Source organism: Apostichopus japonicus, chromosome 16, assembly GCF_037975245.1.
Source record: "Apostichopus japonicus isolate 1M-3 chromosome 16, ASM3797524v1, whole genome shotgun sequence".
Classification (NCBI taxonomy): domain Eukaryota; kingdom Metazoa; phylum Echinodermata; class Holothuroidea; order Aspidochirotida; family Stichopodidae; genus Apostichopus; species Apostichopus japonicus.
This window is the reverse complement of record NC_092576.1, coordinates 32,572,282-32,591,520: the sequence shown is the minus strand read 5'-3', so window position 1 is coordinate 32,591,520 and position 19,239 is coordinate 32,572,282. Positions and strand designations below refer to the sequence as shown.

Here is a 19,239-nt window from a genome sequence, read left to right as displayed (position 1 = left end):
TTACTGGATTACTGGAACAATAAATAAACAATAGGGGTAGACTACTTCCTTGAGACTGCCCAAGATAATGAAAGGTATATGTGAATACTGCATGTAATAACCAGAAATCTGTAAACACCGCATTTTTGAATGGTGGTGTTCACAAACAGAATGAGGTCAGTACTGACGTTGTCTGATAGGCTACGAATCGAACCATACGTAGAAAGTTTCATTTTTGTACACTTGCTTAAGATACTCATTTTTGCGAAAAAAATACCATTTATCTTGATTTACTGAATTGTTACATGGCATGTTCAACAAAAGTCAAGAACACAGGTTTTGTAGAACCTGTATTCATACCTACAGGAGGACATCCTGACACACAATCATGATTGCATAGATTCTTTGAGCCTCTGGCAAGGAATAGAAAATAATTTATTTGGAAATAGATAGTTTGATAAGACTGAAATTATGATATGTAGTGAATAACTTCAGTAAAAAACTTTGTACATGAATATGTTTCACTTTGCATTTACACAGCTGTCTTTTGCATATAGTTTCAAAATGAAAAAGTGTATTACATGTTATGGAAAACCGTGTCTAATGGAACAGTAATAATTTGTAAAAACGAATGTTTAATCTGATTATACAGATGACCAAATAACAGGGGCTACTTTTGTAAAAATAAATAACGTCTGGTCATGAGCAAAATTGCACTACATTCCGCCCCTTCAGAATTTTCATGAGATGAAATTTCGTACCACACAAACGTACCAAACCACCTATCAATGCCATCAAAACAAGTTTGATCAAAATCGGACATGCAGTTGCCGAGATATTGACATTTTAGAGAATTCGTTCTAAGCCCTGCCCACTCATAAATATTCATGATATTAGAACCAAAATAAATAGAGATCGTCTACTAATGATGGGCAACTTCTGTACCAAGTATGACCTCAATCCACTTTTGGAATGCCAAGAAACCTACTTACAAGCTTTGTGTCACACACACACATGTCACATACCCATACACGCTCACACACATGCACTCATGATTGCATAGATTCCTACGGCTCGAGCCCCTGGTTGTCAGTTTCGTATTTTGACTTGCTAACTATACACAGGTAGCAACAGGGTAAACAGTTTATCTTTGACTTTATTTTCTATTGTCAATTGACATTGAAGCGGAGTCATGTTAATAAGGTCAAAGCCAGTGACTTTGAGAAGACTGGGATTATAGAGATGACCAAATAACGGTCAATCAGGGGCCAATTTTGTCCAGAAATAACCTCTAGTCATCAGTTTCTTATTTGGACTTTCAACTATACTGCTGTAGTAACAGGATACTCAAACTGAATCTTCTTGACCTTATCTCCTTCCACTGTAAATTGACATTGAAGCGGAGTCATGTCAATAAGGTCAAGGCCAGTGACTTCGAGCAGACTGGAAGGTAGGTCGAAGGTGTTCCCGCACTCTGTGATGATGGAGATATTGTCTAGTCTGAAATTTGAGAAGAAATAAAAGTAAATAAACTAGGGCAGATGAATTTGTTTCATTGGTACATGTACTCAAGATAATGTGTCTCATTCTAAGGACAGGGAGAAGGTTGTTGGACACAGTTCGGAAGGTACACTTGCATGTTTACTGATAATCATCGATCAGCGATCAGCAAAAGGCGACAGAGGCATGTTTGGAGAAGTTTCAAGCTGAAATTCAAATCAAGTTTTACTGTCCCCTGGTCAGAGAAGATATGATTGAAGACATTTTTAGTTGCGGGAGAGCAGCTTAAGAAATCATCATGTCTCTCCCTCTGTTATTCCGTTCCTTTTTCTTTTGTTCTTTGTTCGTAACAAACGTCCATAACTCAAAAAGTATTGAATGGAATTGGATCAAACTTGATACATATGTTAGGTATGTGTTATAGATCAAAACTCTTTGGGCCCTATAGGTGTTGAGGCCCTGGCATTTTTGGGGCTCAAACTAGACATAGCTGGATGAACATGAAACTTGGTACATGTAGTCCACATTTCGTGCTGAAAATTCCGAGGGTCACCAGGGGTCATTTGAGGTCAAATTACCAGACATTGTTGAATCAACATGAAACTTAGTACATTGTGCTGAAAATTTACAGGTAAATTTTTTGGTCACCACAAGCAAAGTACTAGACATTGTTGAATCAACATGAAACTTGGTATGAACATGTAACTTCGTACATATAGTCAACATTTGGTGGCAACTATTTCGAAGGTAATTTGGAGGCCATCAATTAAGAGTGTTATTGAAAATATAGGGACATGGCCCTGGCCACAAAAGACCCTTAGTTGACCTTTGATCTTAAATTCACGAACAACCTGAAAGTAACACTTCCACAGTAGTATCGTGACAAATCCTCAACGTTGTACCATGAAATCTGTAGGTATGAGCTAAAAATTATATATATGAATCTTGGTTCACAGAGTTTCATTTAATGCTTGATTTTGAGGTCACCAGATTGAGAACAAATCACAGAATATTGTTGAACATTGGAGTTAATGGTCCGCAGCTACCAAGATATTTCTGATTGTTTTACAGAAAGTGAAAACAAAGGTAACAGAAGGCTGTTTTTTCTTCCAAAACTTTCAAGTTGCTGTTAACTTACAACTGAACCATATATGATTTTAACTTGAATAGTAGGGTGGTGTTTTGTTCAAATTTCTATTAAATATGGTGATTGGTGAGGATGTAAATTTTCTTGTAAGGAAGGACAATAATGCTCATGTGTGATGATGAAATTATCTATGTCAATTGAACTTACTCTTCGTTATCTATGCCAATGATGGTGTAGGTTGCTTCGGCTGAAACTTGTTTTCCTGTTGTCTGTGAAGAAATTGGAAAATAGTTGTCATGAGCATTTTTGTTCATGTGTTTATGGTTTACTGGTTTTGATTTTTGAGTTAGCTTTATAATTTGTTGTATTATATTATAGATAGGAGCTGAAAGGCACAACTGAATTTTGATACTGAAATTTGTAGGGTCATTTGACTTGGTTTGGAATGCAGTGTTCAGGGTTGTGCACAATAGAGAGGGCAGAATACTAGTACTATAAGAGCATGCAGTAAAACTTTCCCAAGCTTTTAAATCAAGGTAAGATATGCTTATAACACTTATTCTTATGGCTCATTAGGTTTTTTAATTAACACTTACAGATTTTCAGGAGTACAGATTACAAAGACTAAATAAGACTCTTTCATTACAGTCATGTACTACAATGGGTGTAAAGAAGTTAATGTTAGAAAATGTAGTTTCTCACCACACTGAAATTTCTACAATTCTTTAAAAAACTTCTTTTGGAAAAAATCATTTACAAAATAGTATTTTTTCAACAGACTTCAGCATCACTCTGTAATGATGTGGAAATAGTTTATTAGTATGTACATCACATGGGAGTCTATATATTTTGAAGGAAAAAGTTAAAATTAACCTGGCAGGTGGTAGTCTCCAAAAATGTGTCGGGCGGCCATTTAAAAATTTAAAGAAGGGCCTCCTAATTTTTTTTTCTCACTTGGTCTAAACAGAGACAATACAAACTGATATAAACATCTTTCAAATATTAGCATATTTTTCTTCTATGCCAGAAACTTTTTCATAGATATGATGAAAATTATTCTAAGTCCGAGGGGAGCAGGCAGAGTGGCTATGATGGCCCCAGTTACACGTACTTAATTCTGCCTATCCTTTTATACAGAAAAATAATGAAAAATATTTTAAGTCTGAGGGTCACAGGCAGAGTGCCTAAGATGGCTTTTAATCCCTTCGTTTTCATTGCGGCCTATATTTTTTACAAACAAATGTTAAAGAAAATTTTAAGTCGGAGGGGAGTAAGGATAGTGGCTACGATGGCTTGGTTTTCATTTCTGCCTATCTTTTAATAAAGAAAAATGTGAGGGGAGTAGAAAGAGTGGCTAGATGGCTCCAATTGCAGCATTCTCATTTCTGCCTATCTTTTGATACAGAGAAATGTTTAAAAATTGTTTAAATCTGAATGTGTAAGAAGAGTGGCTAGGGTGGGTCCAGTTGCATCTTTCTCATTTGTGGGTATCATTTTGTACAGGGAACAGTAGAAAATAATTCCGAGTCAGAGGGAAGTAGGGATAGTGGCTACGATTGCATCGTTATCAAGAACGTAGCCATTTAAGAACGTAGCCACCTAGCAGCCACCAAGGCAGGTAAATTGTGGCGGGGTATTAATGCAACTAGGCCTGGCTGGAGCCTTTATTACATATATTTGAACTGGTAGGTATTTATTTTTCTCATGCTGAAATATTACGAAAATGAAGGTGTTCAGACTATACATTGTTCCTAACTTCGCATTACTCTTACTGTAATATATTGCTTACGAGTACAACTAGCCTAGTACTAGTAGTATTACTAAATGGACCCTGTATAGTTTAGAAACAGAATATGAGAGGATTTTCAACCATTGAACTGAAGAAATACCTGTGTGAAACAAAATTCACCCTTCATTAGATTTGCTCAGCAGATATCAATTGTGAAAGTTTCGGAAATTGCGGTAAATTTTTTACGGAAAATTTTGTATTTTCTGTATAGGAAAATATTGGCTCAGCCTAGCCTATGCCTAGGTTGACAACGTCGGAGTATAATTCGAACGGCCAACTAAAATTGCGGCCAAAAGTTAAAAGGCATTGAATATTTGAAATAGACTGGTCTTATTCTTACCTTCAATTCATAATATATTCATTTTATTCAACGAAAATTGTGGTTGATTGGTAAAAGTGTTGAGATTTGCGAGGTTCCATTCAAGTTAACACAATGTTCAAATACCTGACAGAAATATTTTTCAAAGGTCATTTTTTGTGGGAAGATCGTAAAATGTTGTGACCTAACATTGAATTTATTGATGATTTTTATTACATATTCATAAATGCCTAAACCAACTTTCTGTATACTGGACCAGTCTCGAATGCGATTCGAGACTGGTGGAGAGTACAGACAGGAGAATTGCTTAAGGATCGAAATGTTAGACAAACACTGGTTTGTTGCCGTGGCAATCATGAAGTCATAATTAAAAGAAATGAAGACATGCCATGAGTATATGCAAATATGTTTATGGGCAAAGAAATTTTCCAAATTGCAAAGAACACTGTACAGTATATATAGCCTACTTTCAATCAGTTACAGCAGTAGTACTGTATGTTTTCACACACACAGTCTCAATACACACTGTACGTACTTCTTAAATCATCCAGCTACTGTAAATACTTCGAGTAACATGAATGACTTAGGGATTAATTTTGAGCTTAATTTTGGGCTAGAGTCAATGTCAGCACCCTTATCGAGGTGTTCAACGAAGAACCGAAGCGTAAAGCGTCCAATGTTGACACTAGTAACAGTAGAAACCTTGTTGCTAAGCCTAACAATAACGTTAGCACTACTACTACTACTAGCAGTAACGACATGACTGACCAGGTACTAGGCCTAGCGATCTTTCAGACTCGCAATAACACTGCAACTACTACAAGAACACCTGTCGAACAATCGAGCTCGGAACCTCTTCAAAAACTGCTCATACTCAGGCCCAGTAAACGTTTATTTGAACGGTTCATCTACCGACCAGGGATAGACGAGTTCTACTCAAAAGAATGTTAGCAACAAGCAACGTTGCTATCCTAACTGTGTTGTAGCGTTTACGGACTTTCCAGAACACACACAACTCAGAATCTGTTTATTGCGCAATTTGACCTGGTAGGTCAAAAAAACGTTTTAAAATGTTATCTTTAGAAATTTGGTCATCTGTGCTTATTTAATTTGCATTTGCCTCCATTTTTTAGTGTTGTAATTGATTAAAGTACAAAAATTTAAGACCAAACGACACTGCTTCATTCATATTTTTTCACTCTTAATGTTCGTCGGAAGAAAATGCTGTTTTACAATGAGGTTACTATTACGTCATTCAGGAAAAAGATCAAGGGAGGCATTAGGAGAATTAAATACAGATCAGCAAAAATAAGCGAAAAAATGCCGTTTTCTAACATTTGTGAGGGTCATTTATGAATGGGGATAAAAACGAGGGTACCCGGTCTTAAATTTGATTTGAGACCTCTGATGACGTCATCGAGAAGGGCAGCGGACCTCGGCTATCGCCTCGGTCCGCTCAGCCTCCTCGATGACGTCATCATCGGTCTCAAATCAAATTTAAGACCGGTTCCCCTCGTATTTATCCCCTAATTTGAAAACTGGCAGGTTTTCATTTTCCCATGCTGTAATGTAACGAACATGGGGGTGTCCGATCTTAGCAGAGTTCCTAATTTGGCAATACTGTATATAGGCCTAGGCTAGGCCTAGTAATAATAGACTAGTACAAATCAGCCTTAACTTAGACCTACGCTAGGTCCACTGTACTAACGGAGTAACGTTAGATCGAACACAGTGGCGTACCAAAATTCATATTATTATGATTTAAATATTATCATTAAATACTAACTGAATAAATAGACTTACCGCTTTCTTCTACTAACGAGTTGGATTTGGTAAATATGGAACGCAAATACCAATATTCTGCTGCACTGGAGCTATCTAATTGTGGAGAGTTGGGTTTGTTGTGCTTTTTACGTGACCCGCCATGCAGGCTACAAAACGTCACGGGTGGTACGAACAAGTGCAGTCTAGACGGAAATACACGCAGCACTCAAACATCCAGCATATCGACAAGCGCTCGTCCAATCACAATAGGAATCATAAATTCAACCAATGATATTGCCTTATTACTGCATGATCACCGTGTGTTTTTATCTAATTATCATAAAGACAAGGAGTTGAATTTAAAGGTACAGGTCACGATAAAAAATAATAACACTATGTTCACCGATGTAATTGAGCAAATGGTTAGGTCTACATCGCAATACCTTTAAGTACCATGCACTGTATTAACAAGAGCCCAAGGGCACTGTGGTTCCTTGCTTGGGGTATATGACAATACACATAATGTTATCAAGCAAGATTGGGCTCAAATAGTCCAAGTAATTGTAGTCCTTCATGTTCCCATAAAGTAACCAACACTATAGCCAACACTTTTGTGATCACAAAATACGATCGGATTTTTGATGAAATGGCACTTTTGAGGTCTAAATATGGCGTCGAAAATGTAAGAAATATAAGAGAACTACAAGCGTGTCAACAGATATGATAACATTGGTGACCTCAGATGACATGACCTTTAAGTTTCAAATCTTCCACCACCCCATTCACAACTTGTCCGAAAATATCAACCATATCACACCTTGGCATTGAGATTTAATTGCATTAAATGTCTAAAAATTAACTTTGAACTTGTATACATAACTTCACACACAAAGATCACCGGGAGGTCAACCAATTGACATTTTTGATCCGTGAGACCTAAATAGAGCATGACTGTAAAAATACAAACATTTTTTCTTTGCCCATTTTCTCCCCCCAAAATATTAGTTTTTTATCATTAATTGACCTTTGGTGACCTTGTACCACATGACCGTTAAGTTTGAAAATATTCCCCTATACCATTTGCAACTACTCCAAAAATATCAACCTTGTCACACCTTGCAACTGGGAGATATTGCATTAAATGTCTGAAAATTAACTTTATCCTCATATAACTTCGCACACGAAGGTCACACGGGGGTCAACCCATTGACATTTATGATCAAAAGGTACCTTTGACATCTGAAAATAGCATCGAAACTGTAAAAATCCACAAAACACGAAAAGGTCACCAGAGGTCAAATTGAGGTGAAGGGTCACCCAGATGTGGGTCGACAATTGGATTACATTGAAGCAACTCCCAACCCAAACGGACAATTTGTTCTCAAGTTATCGCAAAAATACTAGTTTTTTATCATTAATTGACCTTTGGTGACCTCAGATCACATGACCGTTAAGTTTGAAAATATTCCCCTTTACCATTTGCAACTTGTCTCAAAATATCAACTGTGTAACACCTTGGCACTGGGAGTTATTACACTAAATGTCTGAAAATTAACTTTGACCTCATATAACTTAACATACAAAGGTCACCTTGGGTCAACTTATTGACATTTTTGATTGATGAGACCTAAATAGAGCATCAAACTATACAAATTCAAACATTTTTTTCTTAGCCCATTTTCTACCCCCAAAATACTAGTTTTTTAACATTAATTGACTATTGGTGACCTCGGATCACATGACCGTTAAGTTTGAAAATATTCCCCTATACCATTTGCAACTTGTCCAAAAATATCAACCATGTCACACCTTGGAACTGGGAGTTGTTGCATTAAATATCTGAAAATTAACTTTGACCTCCTATAACTTCGCACATGAAGGTCACACGGGTGTCAACCAATTGACATTTTGATCGGAAGGTACCTTTGATATCCAAATCTAGCATCAAAACCAAACATTCTCTTTTTTGCTTGTTTCCTCCCAAAATAAGCACATTTTTTCTAATGTGACCTTTGACCTTTTGACCTTGGTTTCAGATGTAGTTTAATCTCCTGATTCCAAAAAACAAAACGACAAGTCTGTACAACCATCCTAACTCCGACCGAAAAACTTTGACCCCATATAACTTCGCACATAAAGGTCACACAGGGTCAACCTATTGACATTTATGATCAGAAGGTACCTTTGGCATCTGAAAATAGCATCAAAACTGTAAAAATCCCCAAAAACACGTAAAGGTCACCAGAGGTCAAATTGAGGTCAAGGGTCACCCAGATGCGGGTCGACAATTGGATAACATTGAAGCAACTCCCAACCCTAACGGACATTTCGTTCTCAAGTTATCGCAAAAATACTAGTTTTTTATCATTAATTGACCTTTGTTGACCTTCGATCACATTACCGTTATGTTTGGAAACGATCCCTTACCCCATTCACAACTACACGCAAAATATCAACCATGTAGGACCCTGTCAATGGGAGTTATTGCTGTTTTTAATAAATTGGTTTTTGGCATCTAACTGACCTTTGCGGGCACCAAAAACAATAGGGATCTTCCTCTTGCTATGGGCTATCCACCCAACAAGTTTGATCATGATACATCATTTCCTTATTGAGATATAGTGTACACAAGCCAAGCGTCACATACACACACACACACATACACACACGCACACGCCAAGTTGAACGCATAGGTTCCTTGCTTTGCAAAAAGCAAGGAACCAAAAATCACCAAAAGAATGTTTTCTGATCATTTTAAATTGTTATCAATAAGTAACATTTAAGTATCATCTTGTGATGTACACTACGATGAAATTTCACATCAAACAGACATTAGGGTAAAAACTAGTAGGCATTTAAAGAGCTCTCAGACTGAAAACGATTGGTGTGAGATAATCTCCATTTATGTAATATATGGAGATAAAAAACGTACCAGATCACGTGACGTGTTCCGCAGTACTATTCACGTAGTATATTTTACAGTGGCTTTTTTCAATTCATTGTGACATATTTTCCGTAAGTAACAGCACGCTTACATGTATCATTTACGATAATTTTGAGTATGATTTTGTAGATGTTTTGGGGTTCATTTACTTTGTGTCAGAAAAGTCCTGATCTGAATGAACACCAACTAGTCAGGGCATAGTAGATTGACTATCGATGTCATTCGTATAATGTTATAATCTTGTTACGTGTATGTACAACAAGACTACTCGTTGATAGGGAACAACGTATTATACGTCTGCACTTATCTAGTTAAAAGGACCAAACAAGATTGTATTGCATTCTTACATTCAATACATTTAATATTGAAAGGCGTCTAGGCCTACTTTATATGTGTTTCATAATTCTGTGATGTAAGGTTCGTGGTTGTATAGCCTTGTCCGTTGAGGTGGGAATGCGGGTGGTATAGATTTTAATCGTATTGATTATGCCACGTTATCGCAAAAATGAAGTCGTGTTTAGAAGAGAATGAGCCAACGGTGGCCGCATTCCAAGAACATCTTGTGCGCCGTCTTAGTTCTTCTCTCAGAGAAATTAATCACTTTATAGTTATGGATCTGGCCATAACGATAATCCCTAGTAATGGTCTGTCGAGGCTACCGTACACTGCTTCTGATTCTATATATCTCAGTGTATTACAGATGTTCATAATTGTTTTAATAGTTTTGACAATCTTCTGGTTTTGTATGACTTTCACTTTTCTGATGATTAAGTCATCACTTTTATATTTTTCTAATGTTCACTTGTATGTTCTTACTTTTTCATGACTTAATATTTAAAAAAATTACTCCCTCAAGAATAAAGGAAAGTTCAAATCAATTATTTATATGTACATTGTGGACAGTCTGAAATATTTCATGGGTTCGATTGTTGGACGGATACAAACTGATCAAAAAATTGATAATATCGGTAAACATTGATGAATTCATCACTTAAAGTGGCCATGACACGAAAATTTCAAAGTCCTATATTTTTGGGATCCATCAAAGAATGTTCTCTAGAACATGTATCAACCAATCTGCCAGTTTAAAACTTGATTTTTCAAGTCGAAAATTGAGAATGAATTTACCCTTTTCGGCGTTTGAAACTTTGTTTACTCAAAAATTTTCCGATTCGCATGACGTCACGTTTTGAACACATTTGTTGTCGCTGCTTACGATCCTCCGAACATACCATTCACGTACACAGTAGACAAGTACACATACCACTAGTAGTTACTAAACAAAACACCGATCACAAGTGCGATATCAAATCAAAATTTCCTGTGAAATGGCGGATCCAGAACCAATTGCGGCAACCGAAGTTCAAAGTGATAATGGTTCTTCACTAGGCAGTGAAATTGGGCTATAATTAGAGTGCCCTTTCTCATATTCGAAGCAGAGAGTGAAGGCGATGATCATTCCAATATTGAACCGAACGTTGAGGGTGGAGCGGAGGTGTTAGAACCGTATCAGTTCGAGCCTGTTAAACGAGCCAAAATTGAAGCTCCACAACATATCGAAGAAGAAATCCGTTCGAAACCATTGCAAGGAACATACAACGTGGTAAGAATTTATTAACGAAGCATTTAAAAACAAAATCGAGTCCATTTTGTGCATGTGTGGTTGGAATTCGCGGAACACCCTAAACTGTATTGTGCGTTGTGTTACGGTAACTTACAACCCATATGTAGAGTGTGTAGCACTAGTAGGGTTGGTTGCATACTGAAAGTTTGGCTCGGGGATGTAAGTTGCATTATGCAGCCATGCTAGGTAGGCATATGTGTTATTTCATACTCATTATTACTTGGCTAGTACTTTGGCCTGGAGTTTTGCAAGTCAATTTTCTGAAACAAAAGAATGTTTCATGATACATGGAAGGTGTAAAATCACAACAAATGTAACCATAACTGTACATTGTATGCCTGCTTGTTATTGTGGACATCATGGGCCAACATTAATACATTTTGTACTTTCATAAATTTTTTCCCAGGCAGTACAGATACATAGCCTACGGTCAACAGGTTCAATGATACTTGGGGTTCCTAGCAAGACACGTCAGGGTTGTGCTACCATCATGTGCAGTCCAAAGGATTAGAAGTGATTTTCAAGCCAATGGTCATTACACTGGATTCAAGTTGCCAGGAGAAAACTCATTGTATAGGAAGCCTTGGTTGAGAAATTCCTCCAGAAACACCTTTTCTAAACTACGATTGTGTTGGATTATCAATCCGTCAGGGTTCCCTCAGTGTTGATATATTGAAATTCAAGACTTTTAATTCAGGATGAAAAGGTTATTTTCCAGACCCAACATCAACAATGAAAGAAAAGGCATGTTTTGAAGCATTTGGACACAAGTATTGGCGTGACCGTGATGTCATATAATATGTGCATAAGGGAACGGGCATTGACCTTTTCAGGGGCATTTACCTCCCAGACGTTTGATTAGTACCTTCAATCTGGAAGCCAAAATATCCATATCACCAATGATATTTGACAGAAAAGTCATAATAAAGACCAATGGAGGCAGCAGAACTCTTGAATGTTTAGACTGTTTCTTCAGTAGCAGTTGGTTTGTTTTGTAGTCTTTCTTCAAAAACTCAGCAGTACACCCTGTTAATGGTCTTCGATTGTTTTAATGCGTGTGATGCTGTGTTTCACATTGCCAATCAGTGTTGTACGTGTCGTCGTGCTTGTGTAACATTTTTGCATGTGAGTTACTTCGTGCAGTGTTTCTTGGTTTAAATAACCCTTTATTGTATTTGCTTCTGGATTATTCTAATTAATTTGTCACAACAACGATTGATAGCGATGGACATACAACTGCTTTGTAGGCTTAAAGCAAAAAAATTCATGTAAGTTGTTTTCTTTTAACCTCCTTTGATGTCACAAATTACATTAGTGTAATTAAGGAATGATAATGTTTATGGAAAGTACAGTTTTACTTTAATGTCATATAATACAATGATTGTTGTTAATGTTAGTTCAGATTGTCCAGAATGACTGTCTAGAACTGATATTGAATAAATTTTGTTCAATGATTTAACACTTGAACTATGTTGTGTGAATTTTTGGCTCTGTGACTTTAAAATAAATCGCTTTGAGATTTAATTAAACACCCTTTGGAATAAAATCTTTTTACCTACCTATTTTGACCCATCCCCATTACCCCCACTCCCTCCACAACATAAAAAATGGTTTTCCTGGAATAGGAATAAGAAATTATTGCTATAACTAACTGATCCAGCATATTCCAGAAATAAATTGGGGCACTGAGATTTGTTCACAAGTAGATGTAACCCATCGCTTCTGAAGCTAACCTCATAGCTTATTAGTATACAAGAGAGCAATGAAGGGGGTGTTAATTTAGATGATACAGTAAAATCTCTTCGTCTATTGCGACTTCAGTGTAGTAACGCTAATACTAAAGTACTACTAGTGCTCGGCGCGCTACCTCCTAAGGATCGCCACTCGCCCCATTGGAGGTTTCCTGTTCCCCGATCTGGTCTTCAGCGTAGTTTTTTTGTGGATTACTTGACAGAAGAATGACTCTTTTATGTCGAACCGTTAAAGTCCATTTGTTTTATTTCATAACAAAAAGGAGGGATCGTAGTATGCTTCCGTGAAGTGTTTGCTTCATTCGGAGCTGCATACTGGCTAGGCCCAGTGAAATCGTGCACTAACTTGGTCATTATCGCCGTGTTTTTTTCGTCCTTCAGCCATGGATGAAGGCTAATTGCATGGGAAATGATATTTATGCAGCCCCCAACAACACAACGGACCGGCATTTCTCTCGGATAGTTTACAACAGTTGTAAAACAAACTTGAAATTTCTAACGATATAGCGTAATACAGTGGTTGTTCTCTTAGTGTAAATGTGCGTGTATATGGAACGGTATGATCGTCGCGCATCCGATACATGCCTGGGCTTTGCACGTGTGTTCCTAACATGACGTCATCGTCTTGTTGTGAAATCGCATTCTCAGATATCTATTTTCGGTTGCAAATATTAAAACGTTAATTACTAATTAGTCCTTGAGGTTTTCAAGGTGTTGAGGATAGTTTTGAACATAGATTTTCTCATAGATTCAGAGGAAGTTACTCTCGATGAGTTGGATTTTTCGTGTCATGGCCTCTTTAACTGAGGTTCCGTGTTCACATTGGTATCCCATAATGACTGTGACAGCTAAACGATCGTGACATTAGATAGTAATACAAGAGTACGGTTATAGTTTAGTGCTACCTTAGAGCACGTCATACGGTAATACATGACTGGTACGGTTTCCTTCTTTCTTCATTTTGCTCCTAATAAACATATTCGTTCTCGTCTTCAGCTTTATGTTCACAACCCCGCTATTCAGTGTATTATCACCATATGTCTTACTGCTCTTCTCGATGGGTAGTCGGGTGACAAGATGCAGTTTAATCTTGCAAATCCGTACTTGCTGCATATCATTAAGAAAGAAGCAAAGCGACGGAAACCGAAGATTTACAACAGCTGTTAATCGTGCATCTGTAGCCTCAACGAGTAACTGACACTTCCAGATGGAATTCGTCTATTGGAATATTACATCTCTCTAACATTACTGCCCTGTGGAAGAAAGCGATCAGACACATGGGGGAGAGAGGGGATGATGGAGGTCATCTTCTCCTTCTTGCATGCCAATGAGTTTCAATGTCCATACAGTAGTGTTAATAACGCTAGACACCAGAAGCAGAATATATATCGTAGTCATTCTGGAACTAAACTGTTTAATTAAAAATATTCCAGAGTCATGGATCAGATGTAATGCTGCTATTGACTTCCAGTAGATATTTCGTGAGCATTGTACTTTATTGATAATTATAAGCATTTGTCATGAAAACTTTTCTAATAAAAAAGAAGAGGATTTTGAGACCAATTATAAAATATTCGTCTAAATTTGTAGACGTTTTCGCACAACTTATCAAAACTACAACGTGTTTATCGAAACTTACACAAAAGTTAAAAAAAACACGCTTATTATAAAAAAAAAAAACACTCTAAATAATCCACTAGCAACATCTAATACAAAACGGGTTTTTAACTGAACAGATCCTTAAGAAACATCTGCGTAGGGACCTTACCGTACCCTGCAAAAATTACACGCAAACCACACATCCTACCTCTATGGTGACATTTTGTTGGGAATATGCTAATTCTCTTTCAAGCGTATTTCCCTTATCAAGTATTATATAATCTAATATTTGATTTGTGGTTATCATAACCATATAAACCCTAGTAGAATTATATAGCATTGATCACATTCTATATATCTGTTATATAAGTATCTAGGCGTTATTCATTATCTCATTGATTAACAAGCTGCAAACTGGTACAACATTGTCTATCACAATCATCGTCCACATGTGAGATTCGAATTATTGATCGTAGCCCAAATACTACGAATAAACGATATCCGACAGTAGACGGAAGAAACGATAGTGAAGACCAAATCGGCTACGGCAGCAACTAAACAATTTATACAATGTATTTTATGGCAAATGGTTCCTGGTTTCCTGCCCTGTGGAAGGAAGGGAATCAGACATCCGGGGGAGGGAGAGAGGGGATGATGGAGGTGTACCTTCTACTTCTTGCATGTTGATGAGATTTAATGTCCATACAATTAAACACTATATTGATAACGCACCGGCTAATACATTTTATTTTCATAGGTCATAACGTCTTGAATAATACTCTTCAATGTGGAATATCACTGTTTTTCTGTGGCAAAGTTCCAGTTATTTAATGCCTAAGGTCTAAAATAATCATTTTAAATTTCTAGAAACGGAAATGAAATATTTAGTCATTCTTACACTGAACTGGAAAAAAACCCACTACATCATCCACTGACAATATCTCATACACGACAGGTAAAAGAAACCGGTTTATGACCGGAATTAACATTTGGGTAGGGATCCTACTGCACTCCGCAAAAATAACAAGCAAATCACATAGTATTTCTCTCTGGTGACAGTTTGTTGGTCTATAAACTCTCCTACAAGCGTCTGTCCCTGGTGATATATTGTATGTCTAGTATTTGATTTGTGGTTGTCATAACCATAGTAACTAATGTAGAATATCTATAACATTGTTCACACTCTATTCACCGGTAATACAAGTGTCTATGAATTACTGATTATCTCCTTGACTTACAGATATGTGCCCCGTAATAATATTGTCTATCGCTATTATCGTACACATGTGCGAGTCGTTTTATAGGTCGTAGCCCAAATACTACGAATAAAAGAGATCGGATAATAAGCGGAAGAAACGATAGTGAAATACCAACTCGGGCACGGTAGCATCTAATAATGCATTAATAATAACTCTGTAACGGTCCAATTGATGATGTAGTGAACAATTACACCGACATCACAACTTTTTTCTTTCACAAAGTAACATGCACATCACAATATATTTGTTTATTGTTACATTTCGCATTGATAAATATTGTTCAGCTATTTAAGCGTAATACTTGTATATATGCATCATTCATTATCTCCTATATTTACATGTATTTACACCGGTATAATATTGCTTCTTCCAAATGCCGTGGCTCAAATACTACAAATAAACAAAACTGGATAGTAGCCGCACGAAACGTCTATGAAGTCATTAAATCATTAATGTTACCAATATTCAAAAGTGTTTTTCTCCTTAAGTATTTGTACGACTGTTAGGAAAGTATACTATATTTGAAAGTGTTCTTAAGATATGTGTTGATACATTACTCATTGTAATACTTACTCTAGCTCCTTCAACATATGTGACTGTTGTACAAACATCAAAATGTCAACAACCTCTGTCCCTGTCATTTCTCTTCCTCTCTCTGTATCTATTACTACCTTCTTTACTGATACAGGACATGACAGACGTAGCCCTGAATGAACGATGACGTCACCAGCATCAATCTTACTGAAGGACTCAATCAAATTCAGACAGGAGATGGGAATCTGAAGGAAGGAAAGACAATTAACGGAATTATAACTGCAATGATTCTAGGAGATTCGATCCAGTATTTAACACTGATCGATAACCACTCCGAAAGTTCCAAATTTCTATCTCAGTACTGACATATTTCAATATATCCTTTTTTAATTGAAACTGTTAGAAAGAAGGCAAACTGCCATCCCTATTGGTTTTCTTTCAATATATAGCCATGGGAATCATCTCTGAATACGAATTGATTTAAACAAAATGTGTATGACTATTTGTCTTTTGAGTGATACAAATTTATCCAGAATTGAATGATTGAAGCTCAGGATCGATCGAGAGCAACAAATAATATAACAATACTTCCACGAGTATACTATCCTAATGACGATAGTAATGTACCACAATTTAATTTAAATATAATATTTGGCTGTAGATGATCATTCCATTGCAGCTGATTGGTTCATCATTACATCCGACTTATTAGTCTCATTTCTCAATCGGCCATCCTCGACCCTTCTAATTCATCGGATTGTATCTGCTGATTTGTTGTCTTGGAATTGAACGTCTGTTCTCGTCTCTGTCATACTCAGTAATAGTTATTCTCACTGTTCTGAGTATGATCTTTATCGTATTGCAGTGATTACTTAAGTAATGTGCTAGTATTGTTATCATTTAGTTTGTTTTACAGTTGTACAACACACATTTAAGTGATGAATAAATTGAGAAACGTTAGGCCTTTCTTCATCTCCTTTATGGTTAGCTGGTTATCTAGCAGCGCATATCCGACGCATAGTGAGGGCAGCACAACATATATTTGTTACATGCCTGTAATACTATATTCTACTTATAATATTTTATGATTATGTTAATATATGATATAATAGGCTTATTTTGTATAATATGTTTCACATAATCAGCCAGACTGCCACTGTATTCTTTCTATTTTATAATATTATTTTCTGGTTCCCAATAGTTTGATATTAAACAAAAACAGTAGTGTGGTTTGATGTGTCCCCCCCGCCCCCCCCCCAAAAAAAAATAATACTAACAATTTGGAAATCTACATCTGAGATGCATAGACTTTAAATCATGTAGACGCTTATTCTGGATGAGCATGATGAACTGTGATTGGTTGAAAAGAGCTACACCCATATCGTGCTGTACTTAATCGAGGTAACTAGTCTGGATAAGCTTTCTCTTGCCGGCATTAGACGGCAAAACGATGTTGGTCGCCGCAGTGATTGAATATATGTCACGCGACATATATGTCGTCACATAATTCGCGTCGTTCATTCGTTCGTCTTATGCACATGAAGTCACATCTGTAATAGTTTAACCAATCTATGGTAAAATAAGTTTTGATTTCATTACAAACAATTGCACATAATTACTGTCTTATCACTTGCAAAGCTTCGTAAAATACTGTAAGCATTCCTGTCAAATAGTTTCTCTTTTCTGTGCATCCTAAAGTTGTGTAGACTGATCAGTCGAGTTAGAGCACAAACAGTGCGCTAATGTTCAGCATGTATTCCGCGCTCTGAATCCTCTGTTAACGTATGTCGTTATCGCAAAAGTATGTTGAACAACACCGTCAGCCATGGACAACCTCTGACCTCGTAGAGTGGTTTCACCCGGCCAGTGTGGGCCTCGTCAACACAATTTCGATTTGCGGCACAATGCATGATAAATAATTCCGGCGCGGTGATTTCAATCTGGCCCGAAGTGTGATATTGGATCTGCAGCTTAATGTTACTAAACCCCATTCACTCTTAGTTAGTTTGAAACGTTAGCAATGCAGTGACTGACCATGCCTGCGTATATTCCCTCACAAGCTAATGAACGTCTAAAACTGCAGAAGCCAAGTACCGCCTATCTTTTTGACACGTGGGAATAAGTATCATGTCGATCATGGGGGGGGATGGGGCAATTGGAACCAAGAAGGAATGAGAAGGGCTTGTATGGGTTGGCTTACAGAGAAGTATCGTATTCTTAATCCGGCCCTCGATAAGATCAAGGTTGCCAATAGCTGGATTACGTGTATAATTATATGATCATAAACGAGTAACTTTTCCTTAAAAATAACTATTACAAGCCCCAACTTTTTATGACGAAATAAAGAAATAAAACATGTATCTTATGTCATGCAAAATGTTATTTAAATAGTCTATGAGTGGCAAAAACGTGAAAACCCATCCGTGTTGTATTAAGCGTAGCCCGTAACAGGCTCAAATGCGCATAAAGGTCCATACAGTACCACTATCCAAACAGTCCAGGAGCTACCAATCCACCAAATACCGATCTTTCTACCAGAAGTGAAGATGCTAGTAATGCATACACATATATAACGATGCTACTACTACTATAAATAGCGATATCGCTGCTACATATGGCGATACTACTACTATTGTATTGATGGAAAGCTGGATTATAACCAGCATAACATGGTTAGTGTTTTCGAGAGAATATGCAGCGAGCATGTTATTCCAACAGTTTCATATGATTAAGATTGCCAATAGCTGGACTACGTGTATAATTATATGATCATAAACGATTAACTTTTCCTAAAAAAAACTATTCCAATTCGTTATGACGAAAATAAAGACATAAAACATGTATCTTATGTCATGCAAGATATTATTTAAATAGTCTATCAGTGGCAAAAAAACTTGAAAACACATCTGTGTTGTATTTAGCGTAACCCCTAATAAGTTCAAATACGTATAAAGATCCATACAGTACTACTATATAAACAGTCCAGGAGCTACAGGAGCTACTAATCCACCAAATAACGATCTTTCTACCAGAAGTGTAGATGCTAGTAATGCATACACATATATAACGATGCTACTACTACTATAAGTA

The 19,239-nt window shown here is 36.8% G+C and overlaps 2 protein-coding genes across 15 annotated transcripts in view; both read right to left on the bottom strand.

The window, feature by feature from the left end:
- The window catches only part of LOC139982121 (uncharacterized), a 325,984-nt gene that overhangs the window by 48,768 nt on the left and 257,977 nt on the right, over positions 1-19,239 (bottom strand). For 13 of the 14 annotated variants that reach the window (XM_071994689.1, XM_071994685.1, XM_071994676.1 and 10 more), the window contains one exon: positions 16,189-16,394. The exons of the other annotated variant lie outside the window; for it this stretch is intronic. In XM_071994689.1, the coding sequence (XP_071850790.1) occupies positions 16,189-16,394 (206 nt within the window). The remainder of the gene's footprint in view (positions 1-16,188; positions 16,395-19,239) is intronic. 14 annotated transcript variants of the gene reach the window in all.
- Positions 1-19,239, bottom strand: part of LOC139982130 (uncharacterized) — a 262,832-nt gene that overhangs the window by 177,095 nt on the left and 66,498 nt on the right. The window lies entirely within an intron of this gene.